The 13783-nt window shown below is 39.8% G+C and overlaps 1 protein-coding gene across 1 annotated transcript in view; it reads left to right on the forward strand.

Annotated features, from left to right (window-relative positions):
- LOC127451954 (voltage-dependent T-type calcium channel subunit alpha-1I-like) overlaps positions 1 to 13783 on the forward strand; it is a 293925-nt gene that overhangs the window by 254469 nt on the left and 25673 nt on the right. Inside the window, exons 30-33 of the mRNA XM_051717045.1 lie at positions 4676 to 4746; positions 8587 to 8665; positions 8930 to 9051; positions 12443 to 12829. Of these exons, the coding sequence (XP_051573005.1) occupies positions 4676 to 4746; positions 8587 to 8665; positions 8930 to 9051; positions 12443 to 12829 (659 nt within the window). The remainder of the gene's footprint in view (positions 1 to 4675; positions 4747 to 8586; positions 8666 to 8929; positions 9052 to 12442; positions 12830 to 13783) is intronic.

The following is a 13783-nucleotide window of genomic DNA, read 5'->3' on the forward strand; positions in this document are numbered from 1 at the left end:
AATTGTTTACAGACAGATTGTTTCACTTTTAATTGACTACATCACAATTCCAGTCAGAAGTTTACATACACTAAGGCAACTGTGCCTTTAGCAGCTTGGAAAATTCTAGAAAATGATATCATGCCTTTAGGCAATTAGTTTCTGATAGGCTAATTACATTTAAATGTATGCATTTGGCAGACACTTTTATCCAAAGCTACTTACAGTGCCCTTATTACAGGGACAATCCCCCTGGAGCAACCTGGAGTTAAGTGTCTTGCTCAGCTGTGGGGATTGAACCAGCAACCTTCTGATTACCAGTTCTGTGATTTAGCCCACTACCCACCACCACTCCAACGCACTAATTGGAGTCAATTGGAGGTGTACCTGTGGATGTATTTTAAGGCCTACCTTCAAACTCATTGCCTCTTTGCTTGACATCATGGGAAAATCAAAAGAAATCAGCCAAGACCTCAGAAAAAAAAAAAAATTGTGGACCTCCACATGTCTGGTTCATCCTTGGAAGCAATTTCCAAATGCCAAAAGGTACCACGTTCATCTGTACAAACAATAGTACGCAAGTATAAACACCATGGGACCACACAGACATCATACCACTTAGGAAGGAGACGCATTCTGTCTCCTAGAGATGAACGTAGTTTGGTGCGAAAAGTGCAAATCAATCCCAGAACAACAGAAAAGGACCTTCTGAAGATGCTGGAGGAAACAGGTAGACAAGTATCTATATCCACAGTAAAATGAGTCCTATATCGACATAACCTGAAAGGTTGCTCAGCAAGGAAGAAGCCACTGCTCCAAAACCACGACAAAAAAGCCAGACTACAGTTTGTAAGTGGGGACAAAGATCTTATTTTTTGGAGAAATGTCCTCTGGTCTGATGAAACAAAAATTGAACTGTTTGGCCATAATTACCATCGTTATGTTTGGAGGAAAAAGGGTGAGGCTTGCACCGTGAAGCATGGGGGTGGCAGCATAATGTTGTGGGTGTGCTTTGCTGCAGGAGGGACTGGTGCACTTCACAAAATAGATGGCATCATGAGGAAGAAAAATTATGTGGATATATTGAAGCAACATCTCAAGACATCAGCCAGGAAGTTAAAGCTAGGTCGCAAATGGATCTTCCAAATGGACAATGACCCTAAGCATACCTCCAAAGTTGTGGCAAGATGGCTTAAGGACAACAAAGTCAAGGTATTGGAGTGGCCATCACAATGCCCTGACCTCAATCCGATTGACAATTTGTAGGCAGTACTGAAAAAACGTTTATGAGCAAGGAGGCCTACAAATCTGACTCAGTTACACCAGTTCTGTCTGGAGGAATGAGCCAAAATTCCAGCAACTTATTGTGAGAAGCTTGTGGACATTTGACCCAAGTTAAACAGTTTAAAGGCAATGCTACCAAATACTAACAAAGTGTATGTAAACCTACTGGGTATGTAATGGAAGAAATAAAAGCTGAAATAAGGCATTCACTCTACTATTATTCTGACATTTCAAATTCTTAAAATAAAGTAGTGATCCTAACTGACCTAAGACAGGGAAAGTTTTCTACGATTAAATGTCAGGAATTGTGAAAAACTGAGTTTAAATGTATTTGGCTAAGGTGTAAGTAAACTTCTGACTTCAACTGTATATTTGCCCTACCCAGTCTGGTTTCAGTTTTAAATGTTCAAGATCTGATAAATGTGTTTCCTGAAGCATTGCAATAGTAATCTTCTCCTTTTTAAAAAAGGTCCTTTTCCTCTTTATCACATGCCCTAACCCTTTAACATTCCATGTAATAAATAAGTTATACATCACAATAGGATATAGAAAAACAAAAACCAAAGAGGTTGTAAGTGTACAGTTAAAGCATTTCTACTATGTAGGCAAAACCAATGGATGAGATTTTCACATTTTACCAAACAATGGTACAACACTCCCTCCACCCACCCCACCCCAACCTTGTCCACAAACGAGAAGGCATACCTAGACCAGCTAAACTTAGGTCACTGTACCCAACTGGCATTGAATATAGAAACAAAATACCCCATGCCAGCATGTAATACAGAGTTACAGCCATTAGGAGGCGCACATGTGCAACGAACCAGTTCCTTCATAACATATATATTAGACACTCAAGACTCATTATACCAAAAGAGGTGCACATAGCCTTCGTTATGAGAAATTAAACGCATTAATACAAACTAAAACAAAAACTAGTGCAACTAGATCTTTTGAAAAAACATCAAAAGACAAAAAAAGAGAGAAGCACATTTTGAGTCTCAGATGAGCCTACGTCAAGTGTTTCACAGATATAAATGATGACTTAGATTACCCAACCGAAACATAGTCTTATGAACAACAACTGGGTCATGGTAGCACCCATTGTTCCCACTGAGCATTACTTATCTTGGAGAAAATGCACATCTCAGTTTCATGAAGACAACGAAGCTTGGCAGGATAAGCAAAACCTCTGAACATATTACAGTAAGATAATGTCTTCCTCACATCATCAAATTCCCAGCATTTCTTCAGTACCTCTACCGATAGATCCTGATAAAAGCGCAGCTGGTTTCCATCGTGAGTGACACTGTGTTTTCCCCGCATGGCCTGTAAGACTGTCTCCTTATCTGTGTACTGTAAAAAGTGAACCAGCACACTTCGCGGAGGGCGATTCACCCCCGGGATGGGTGCGAGCGACCTATGCGCTCTCTCAATGTCGAGATGTAAATCAGGGGAGAGGCCCAACCAATTCGGTAACAGCTTGTAAGAAAGTGCTTGATGGATTCAGGGCCTTCAGCTTTCTCAGGGAGACCAACAGTTTTCAAGTTTTTACGTCTTCCTCGGTTCTCTAGATTGTCCACTTTGGCTCTAAATTTAACTATTTCCTCCTCCAAAGAGATAATTTTATTCTCATGAGACAACACAGTATCTTCAGCGGTGGAGATTCTACCTTCAGCCTCGGTCAGCCACGTCTCATTTGCGGACACTCGACAGATTAGAGAGAGATTCCTGTACTGAGATAATTGAGGTTGATATATTGTCTAAACGTCTGCCATTCATGCTTAAACGACCAGCAATACTGCCCAGTCTGGTGCCCAGTGAACGGATTTCGGATAACATGGACTCAGCCTGGTCTGTCGGAGATGACGAAGCTTCCTCCATTTCGGCGTGCTTCTTCTTTACATTTCTTGGAGGTCGAGAAGACATAAAAAGCGGAAAATCCCACACCTCTTTAGTCTCAGACATGTTAGGTTGCTGTTGAGGCAGTGATATCCGAGTTTGGGTCAAGTTCAAAGAAAGTAAATTAGAAAAAAAGGAACTGGAGTGGAGCTAACAGACTAAGCAGCCATTTTCGATCAGGTCACGTCCCAAAACACATTGAACTTGTTAAAAATGTTTAATGAATTGCATGTGTTAAAGCGTTAATTCTGACAGCTCTATTAAGTACATAATCATTATGCTTCCATTTAGTCTGTGAAGGAACCTGTTCCACTGTATTCACCAAGAGTGGCACTCTTTTAACGGGGTGCACCGCACGTGCGCTCCATTGGTCATTTTTATTCCCTTTAGTGTTAGGGTTTTCCCTCCTCGAAAATCCTAAATTAATCCATGAGCGTAATACAGAGAATTATTGCAAGAAACAATAGAAGGCACTGTCAGAAGGCACTGTTAGTGGTGAGGAGGGACCTATTTCTACATTTATTTCACATTCTACCAATTTGTGCAAATGTTACAACTGTAGAGGCTTTTTTCTGGGTTGGGGGGGGGGGGGGGTTCTCAGATTGAGGCCACTGGTGTTAGATGTCTTGGGGCTCTTTCTTGCTTTTGCCTCCTTTATTTAGTGGAAAGTAGAGGAACGGTTGTGAACCAGATATTGCATCACCCAGTGAGCACCACAGAGTTGCAACGTGTTGACACTTGTACTAACCACTAAACCATGCCTTCAACACCTGCCTTTTATCTTAATAAACAACTCAAACAACTACTTGTTTTGTCTGCATTCTACTCAGATCATCTGTCGCCTGAACCACAAAACCCCTTTATACCCCTTCTCAGAGCTCTGTTTAACTCTTCAATCTTTTAATCAGCCAGCCAGCCAGCAAAATGTTGTTTTATTGCTGATCTCTACTGCCAATTTCTATTTGTCTCTCCAAATTCCTCTAATTTTCCCCTCATCATTTCCCTCTAATAGCTGATCAGTGGCCCATGTGTTGATAAGCTCCTAATAGCTGATGCGTCTTACGTCTCCCTCATATCTTACGTCTACCCAATATGAGCCTTAGAAATATTGACTTCATCATACCAAAATGGTATTTTGTACCGGTCAGCGATGCTGTATTATTGAGGATTGATCTGTTTGTCTAGATTTAATCTGGTCTTTAATCCTGATCTAGTCCAAGGCCATCATTGAGTCAGCATGCCATCACTCTCTATCTGTAGCCTGCTTTATATGGGAAGTGGGTGGCAGTGTGAGGGTTTAATTTTAGCCTTGACCTTTTCCTTCATTCCTCATTAGCCATTTAGACTGGAATTTAACCAAAGTGGGGGGGGGATCCTTGCTTGCCGCTTGCTGTTATCGGACTCACTGTTAGTTTTTGTTCATCTAAAATGATAAACGGCTCTTAGACGTGCACACACACTGATTTGTCTTGTTAAGCTCTCTGTAACTCTATTTCTCTCTCTCTGGCAGTATTAAAGCTGTTAAAGATGGCAACAGGAATGAGAGCTCTGCTGGATACGGTAGTTCAAGCCCTGCCACAGGTAAGAATAAAGCTGCAAACCCCAACATCTGTTGAAATATTGTGTTGTAACACACCTGCTTTTAGTCATGTTTTTGGCTTAGCTTAAAGAGATAGGGAAATGGAGAAATCATCAAAGCAGGGTCGGAAACAGGAACGGTCGCTCATTAAAATCGCCCATGAAAATTGGTTATACAGAGGAGCCAAAAACTCCCTCTTGAAGGGCATATCAAACTAAAATGTGAAGCATTTACTTATCTAAATGGGGACATATTATAGACTTCTATTGTGTTTACACCAGGTTAATTATAAAATATACTAGCCCTAACCCACACCTTGACCCAAACCCTAAAATAAAACCCTTGGCACATTTTGAATTTACAAAACAGTTTTTGCTTCATGATCCAATTTTCCAATTGAGGATATCCCAAATAAATGGAGGTTTTTGTCAGATTTACCTCACTTCTGGGGATAATATTGTCATTAAACTACAGACAACTGTTGACACTATTAGATTTAAAACAAAACATGATTTGGCCGATTTATGAGCCTTTCAAATAGTGAGGACCACTTCGAATGTCCCCAAAAGTTAGTTTCTGACAAGTTTCACTATATCTGAGTATAGGAAATATTTATTGCCAAACCTGTACACACAAACATATGACAAAGGAATCTAAAACTCTCTCAGATTCAAACATACACATATACAGTACTGTGCATATTTACACAAATTTAAAATAGCAGACATAGAACATTGTCATCATCTAAGTGGTCACAGATTTGTAACTCCCTCAGGAGAGAACTGCTGGCTAGACCTCTCTAGGGTGGAGTAAAGCGTCACTCCTATGTGGATATCGATCCCTTGCACATTACTGCTGGGCCCAATGTCTTATCCCCATGGGATCTGGGAGGTAATTAATGCTACAGCTCATTAAAGAGGCACTCAGGCATACAGGTTTACCACACACAGTTCTGAAAGTGTTCTAATACACTGTCCACACATTTGGTACATCCTCCCTGAAACTTCTGTACATTTCCTTCACAGTTCTCTTAGAGATACTATTCATTCCCCATAGGCTTCAAACTGGCTTGTGTACACCACTATATAGGCTATAGTTTGCCTTTATCATTTACTGCAACCTTATGGTCCTCTTCTAAATTCTCTTGTCCTTTCAGAAGATTTTTATAAGCATTCCCCACATATAAAATTAAATTAGGCTTTAAATAGGATCACTGAACAGTTACCGAGTACGTTTTAGAGTAGTTTTACAGTATAAATGCTGTAAAGGAATGGTGGTTGGAATTTTGGGGCATCATAGTCATATAGAAACCTAGTGAGCTGCCTTATTAGACAGAATTTTGGGGCATCATAGTCACACAGAAACCTAGTGAGTTATCTTCCTAGACAGCATTTTTGGGCATCATGGGCACAAAGAAACCTAGTGAGCTGCCTTCCTAGACAGCATTTTTGGGCATCATAGTCACATACAGTAAAACACTAGTGAGCTGCCTTCCTACACAGAATGTTTGGGCATCATAGTTACATAGTAACCTAGTGAGCTGCCTTATTAGACAGCATTTTTGGTCATCATAGGCACATAGAACCCTAGTGAGCTACCTTATCAGACAGCATTTTTGGGCATCATGGTCACATAGATACCTAGTAAGCTGCCTTCACACATAGAATACTCTGAATACACAGAAACAATCTTTTAAATATTAGAGTTGTTAGAACAAAGTTAAAAATACAATCCTTTATTTTTTTTCATTATGTCAATTATCTTTCATAATATCACTGTATGTATGAATATATACCATGACAATGCACAACAGTGTCATTTATACAGCAATGTTGTTGATTCATTCCAGTTTTAAAAGCACAGCCTCATACTTGTGTCACATGTGATTGAGTCATAAATGTCCCAATGTTCAGTGTAAGAACACATCTGCAAGTGCTGGAATTCGTGTTCACAATATACTGATTCACGACATAGGGAGCTAGGGAGTTGATTGAGATTCAACCCCAGTGAACCGCCTTCCCTCCCCAGTACTGTCTAGCTTGTGTAGTTTTGTAGCACTGGTTTGTCCTGCTCTGGAACAATGGCCCATTACTTAGCATTAACTGGTAATAAAGCTCAGCTGTTGTTTTATCATACCCATTGGCACACCCCATAAAACAACATGATTAGCATCACATAACTATACAAATTGCATTAATGTGATTTAAGCTGATTGTATTATTCACTATTTTACGCATTCATAGCTCTCTCACACTGTTTTCATAGTTAGCATCACTTTAGGCTAGCTGTTAGCGCCTGTGCCGTATTCTTTATCTCCCTCAGTTTTACCGCATCTCATTTTTGTTTCAAGACGTCTGTGCAGCTGTGGATGAAGTCTGACTCTGAACTCACTTGCACATATCCTTCACGGGCTAGGGTGTCAGTGTTTTGCAAGTATGCATGCTCTGTGTACATTGGCTGCATTAGGACACAGGTCATTTCCTCCATTAGGAGGGTTAATTCAGTTCCCAGAGCAGACTCTGACATGACCACTACTACATAAATAAATTATGTTTAGTTTTTTTTTAAATCACAAATTTGTTCTGCTTCATTAAGCAGCAGGGAAACAGGGACAGCAGTGGGTTAGTCTACGATTGTGGAAGGACTCAAACTGAAGGGACAGTGACAATAAAATGTACACAGTATTATTTTTTGTTATTGTTATGTCTGTTCCAGATGCTACTTCCATCTGTACCAAACCCCAGGGTAGCACTCCCTATTTGCAATACAGTTCTATTTCTAAAGTTGGAGTACTTTAAGAGTTTGAAGTGTTTTGCTGTAAGATTAGATGCAGATCTTAAATGCATGGGAAGTGCATCCAGGAAGTGCGAAATTACAGCAACAGTATATAGTGCTTTCTAGGGCTGAATGATTAATGGAAATACAACCAAAATTGGGAAATAACCCAGTGCGATTATCAAACCACTAGGCTGCGATTTCATTAAATTGATAAAAACTCTGAATGTGCTACTTGCAGTGCTGTGCTTATTTGTGCAACTGTTTTGTCTGTAGTGTGTGGTGCTATCTTAAATACATGTAAACTGCGTCAGTGTATTACCCATGTGTTTTCAATGGTTTCAGAGCGCTTCTGTGCATGACACACACAAATGCTATCTGTCTGGTGCTCTGAGTTTGGTTCGGTGTGCTAACGTGCGCTGAGCGCATATAAAGTGCTCCAGATTTACTTAAATGGCACATTTGCGTAATTTCACATGTTTGGCTGCAACAATTTATGATACAAATCGAAAATAATCCCATGACACAGGGTTTTTGTGGACAGAAAGAGAGATGAGAGCATTCACTGCATTAATAGGCTGCTGTCAACTCAACTACAAACAACAGACACTTCTGTCCCTTCAGTTTTCCGCTAAAATAAAAGCTTGAGTGTTTAACCGTACTGCAAAGCAATGTCACAATCAAGTAAAGACATAAATAAAGAAATAAATTACTACTGAATAATTTTCAATATATAATATTCAAGTTGACTGGGTTTTAAAAAATGTCCGTTGTCTTTCACTGTTTTGTTTATGTTTAGTTTGGTTCTTTTTAAGAGGACTCAAGTGTGAATAACCTTTATGGAACAGTATTTTCTGTCAGCAGTAGAGCATGGTAGAAACATGGTTTAATTTGGGTTATAAGGAATATGATATGTTTATCATATCGCAGTTCAAATCGCAATTCGATTTTTTGTCCAAATAGTTCAGCCCTAGTGCTTGCCTCTATATTGTGTAAAGAGTGTGTTTGTACATGTGTGTGTGCATTTGTTTGTGTTGTTTTTCTAAGTCTTGATTGCTATGTTTCAGGTGGGAAACCTTGGTCTCCTCTTCATGCTACTGTTCTTCATTTATGCTGCACTGGGGGTGGAATTATTTGGAGAACTAGGTAAAGATTTTGACTTATTCTTTCCCTTGTTTTCTCTCTGCTTCTCTCTCGATTTTACTCTCTTTCACTCTGACACGGTTGGTTAGGACAAAATCTCAGATTTACATGAAAGTTTGTTGCTTTATCATGTTGCGTCTGGTTAGGACACTTTGTTAGGTGATAAACATAACAGCAGTTCTAAAACATCCACAAAGAAATAGTATGTAATACAATACAATGCAATAGCTACCATACAATCTCTCTTTCTCTCTCTGTTCTCCACAGTGTGCAACGAGGACTACCCCTGTGAAGGCATGAGTCGTCATGCCACCTTTGAGAACTTCGGCATGGCGTTCCTCACACTCTTCCAGGTCTCCACTGGTGATAACTGGAATGGTATAATGAAGGTACAGTACCAGAGCAAAAACCCATTATTACCCATTCACCTACAGAGCACTCAACAGAGCAATCTGGCAGATTTCTCTTAGGTATAATGGTAGCCAGACACTTCAGATGCATATATTGTATATGATCAATAACTCTTACAAGACACTTGAGGGATCTGAAAATCAATGCAGTTGAGGATAAGGAGGTCAGAGTAGGTTGTTTTCAATAGTCCTTTGATGTAGCAGTTTAAGGAACTGTGTGGAGGATTTACTGTTTAGTGAATTTGCCCCCATGTTGGTTGCTGCATTATGTCTGTTCTTACTATTTGTCACTCATTTTCCTTTATTCCTCCTTTTACTTTATACAGTATTTTATCACAGCCTTCTTCACCATCTATCTCCTCCCCTTCTCTTGTTCTTCTCTTAAACCCAAAGTATACTTCGGTTTTGACGCAAGTGCTAAGCGTCTGCGTACAGTTGAACGCGAGCCTGTCAAAGTATACTTCATATGACTGTGCGCATAGCCGCATACACAGGCTATGAGATACGACTGCTATGAGATACTGGACTATTTCTCCTCAGGAGTTTAGACACATAAAGTTGTCAGATTCGAGTTATACAATTGCAGGTAATGGCCTCCTCACACATGCATTCTTGATGTGCACATCCACTGTTTTAGTTTCCATATTCGTCTCCTTCTAGAGCTTATTCATGACAGCAACGGCTCAAATGTGAGTGTTGCCATCTTGTGGACCCACTAATTAGTGCAAATCATTCAAGACGCATGCACATTGTGCACGTTTAAAGATGCACGGTTAGAAAAATCGGGCTGCGTGCGTTTACGTGTCCTGTGCTCCGTGTTCACATCTGACCGAAGTATAATTCCCCACACATAAAATTAAATTAGGCTTTAAATAGGATCACTGAACAGTTACCGTTTTAGAGTTGTTTTACAGTATAAATACTGTAAAGGAATGGTGGTTGGAATTTTGGGGCATCATAGTCACATAGAAACCTAGTGAGCTGCCTTACTAGACAGCATTTTGGGGGCATCATAGTCACATAGAAACCTTGTGAGCCGTCTTCCTAGACAGCATTTTTCGGCATCACAGGCACACACTGTAGAAACCTAGTGAGCTTCCTTATTAGACAGCATGTTGGGGGGCTTTGTGTGCACATAGAAACCTAGTGAGCTGTCACTATAAAAGGTTTCATTTCAAAATGAAGACTCAGAGCGTTCAAAATGCATTTTTTCGTGATGCATGTGGACAGGTGAAACAGAAATTTTGGAATATGGTGATCAAAACACAATTTGCACATGGCAACGCTTGTTCCTAAATATTAGTCGTGCACTTGAATTTGACAGACAGGATTTTGACAGTGATGACGGAACTCTAGTTTGTTTTGTTGTTTTGAAAAATGTGTTTTTATCAGCCTTTCCAAAGAGAACCCGCTTAGCTTCACTTTCTCTCTCTCCAACCAGGCTTTCATATGATAGCTATATAATGGAGAAACTATTAGCTCAGCATATTCAGTGCAACAGTAAAGCATACCTGAATAAATGAGGACGTATCAGTGTGATTTCGATACAGAATGCCCAATGCACACCAGGGGGTGTGTTTGATGGAGGGTGACAGGCTCTCCCCATTAGGCACACACACAATGAATTGTATGGTTGATAGAAGCTTACGGCAGCTTCCTGGCAACTAAAGCACCATAATCAGAGCTGTAAATTACAAACTAAGTTCCTTCATACCTGCAGAGAGCCACCACCTCCCCAAGCCTGAACCATACGCATAAGTTGCCAAGTAAAATGACTGAGAGAACCTGCACCCATCTGCCACTCAATCACTGCAGCTATGGAGGAATAAAAAAAAGAGTTTACAGTATATTACATCAGAATAAATCAGAGTGGAAGTGCCATACTTCCACAACTGGAGTCGCAAGTTCGAATCCAGGGTATGCTGAGTGACTCCAGTCAGGCTTCCTAAGCAACCAGTTGGCCCGGTTGCTAGGGTGGGTAGAGTCATGTTGGGTTAACCTCCTCGTGGTCGCTATAATGTGGTTCTCGCTATCGGTGGGGCACGTGGTGAGTAGTGCGTGGATGCCGCGGAGAATATGAAGCCTCCACACGCGCTATGTCTCCGCCACCCGGATTGAGGCGAGTCACTACGCCACCACGAAGACTTAGAGCACATTGGGAATTGGGAATTCCAAATTGTGGAGAAAAGGGGAGAAAATCCCCCCCAAAAATAAAAAAAGAATGGAAGTGCCATTATGGGATTTGTTCCTATTGTTGGAAACAGAGGAGCATTCTAATCAAACTGCAGCTGATGAGAGGAGGAGGTTGAAGTCAGCTGTCACACACAAGTACTGGTTATCGCCACCTCTGGAAGTAGAGGCCATAGTTAATGTTTTTGTAATTTCCAAGGCTATTGTTCTATAGATGTAATCCAGCAGTCTGATGAAATGCCTCAAAATGGGATGTCAATTGTGCCGCACTCAAACAAACTGCTTTTACAGAACAGTTCTATAAACTAGAAGTTGATGTTGAGTAATGGACATTTCAGACACAATGTGGCCAGCTATTTTTTTCATTTTTTGTTCAAATAAAAAAGTTCCAAAATAAATATTGGAATTCTGCATAGCGAACACAGACGAGCAGATCGAAACAAACAGTGAAATATTCGAGTGCCGTGTTTTCAAATATCGCTGCTTAAAATTTATCAGCTTTTTTTATCATTAACTTTTTTATTATTTTCTGATTTGAGGTTATATATCTCAGAGTGTAAATAAGATAGCTCCGATTGTTTTGTTCCCAATCACTTCACCTGTAACTGAGTACAATTTTGTGTTGATACAACAAAGCAATCAAAAGATATATTATTACAAAAATAATGTATCCTTGTGTCCAAAAATGTCTCCAAGTGCCCAAAAGCCTCTCCAAAAACAAAAACAATAAAAAAACATAATAATTGAACATAAGAACTAATTATACTTGCAAATACAACAATGACTAAAAGTACACTCTCTCTCTCTCTAAAGCATGCAGTCATGAGTAACAAGATCTTATTCAGTTCCATTCTGTGTCATTTGAGCCATCATTGAGTCTGAGTCATGTACTTGGTGCCATCTCCTGGTGGCCATATGTAGTTAGAGTGAACGATCCACTCTGCCCATATTTGGATGACTTCCACCTCTGGTTACAGCGATCTGAATCCTAATATGATTGGTTTAGCATTCCATGAAGCTGGACAACATTTATGATGAAGTCATCTGATTCCATTTAGTGATGCTATGGTGCAGAAATTGCACACTTAAGCTTTTTCATATTTTTATTTACTTTATACTTTTATCAAGACTCTCTCTGTCTTTCTCTTTTTTCTCCCTCTCGGTCTCTACACTCCTGTAGGACACTCTTCGGGAATGTCCACTGGGCGAATACACCTGTAATCCCAGCCTACAATTCATCTCTCCAATGTACTTTGTTAGCTTTGTGCTGACAGCCCAGTTTGTTCTCATCAACGTGGTCGTGGCAGTGCTGATGAAACACCTGGACGACTCAAACAAAGAAGCCCAGGAGGAGGCAGAGATGGATGCAGAAATTGAACTGGAGCTTGCCCAGGGAACGCTCTGCTGCATCGGAGGGGTAGGAGGAGGAGGAGGGTCTGGAGTCGAGAGGAGTGTGGGGGGACATCAGGGAGCTGGACCAAGCTCTACTGTTCCAACTCACTCCCCCATGACACACCCAGGGTCCCATGAGCCCAACAGTGCCAGGAAACTCTACTCCCCGGCACAGGTAGGACATGATCTAGTAAAAGATGGATGGATTGATGGATAATGATTGCATGATAGATGGATTTACTGATTGTTGATGGAGGAATGCATTCATGAATACATGACGGATTGATGAATCTATGATTGGTTATTTGATTGAAAGAAAGGATGGATTGATGGGCACACTGAAAATGGATGAATTATAGATTGGATAATGAATATATATAGATGGATATATTGTTGATTGAGAAATTGATTAAAATATGGTTTGGTTGAATAGATGGTAACACCAATGATGGATGGATGGATTGATTGAATTATGAATGAATAACTGATAGTTAAAATACATAGATTTATTGATTGTTGATGGAGGAATGAACTGGTGATTATTAAATTGGTAGTTTGCAGATTTAAATTCAGTTCTGATTGGATGAGCCATGTTTGATGCTGTTGTGAAATGCAAATCTACAGTAAATGCACACCTGTGACCACAGATTAAACATTAATGCACCAAAGTGTTAGATTGCTTGGCAACTGTAAACAGTCAACAGTTGGCTAATGAACTATATTGCATGGCAGCAGAATTGTTAATTCCGATTATTGAAGGAATGTTCCAGGTTAAGTACAAGTCTAAAGCATTTGCGGCATATTCATTTTGATTACCATAAATAATTAATTTGACTCATCCATTGTTTATTTTAAAAAAAAATAAAAAAAATTACAGTTGCATTAGACACTTACAATAGAAGTTAATGGGCCAGTTCATAAACAATAGAATACACACAACTATAGCCAAAAGACACATATTATACATGTTAACATGATTTTAGTGTGATCAAATGGCCTGCTAACCTTATCTTAGTAAAGTTATATCCAACATTACAACTTTGTTGTCATGACAATGTAATGGTGGTAAACACTGTAATCTGGTAAATGCTATAACACCAGTAAATGTCTAAATTTATCAAACTAAAAT

The sequence above is a fragment of the Myxocyprinus asiaticus genome, chromosome 14 (genome assembly GCF_019703515.2).
Source record: "Myxocyprinus asiaticus isolate MX2 ecotype Aquarium Trade chromosome 14, UBuf_Myxa_2, whole genome shotgun sequence".
Taxonomy (NCBI): Eukaryota; Metazoa; Chordata; class Actinopteri; order Cypriniformes; family Catostomidae; genus Myxocyprinus; species Myxocyprinus asiaticus.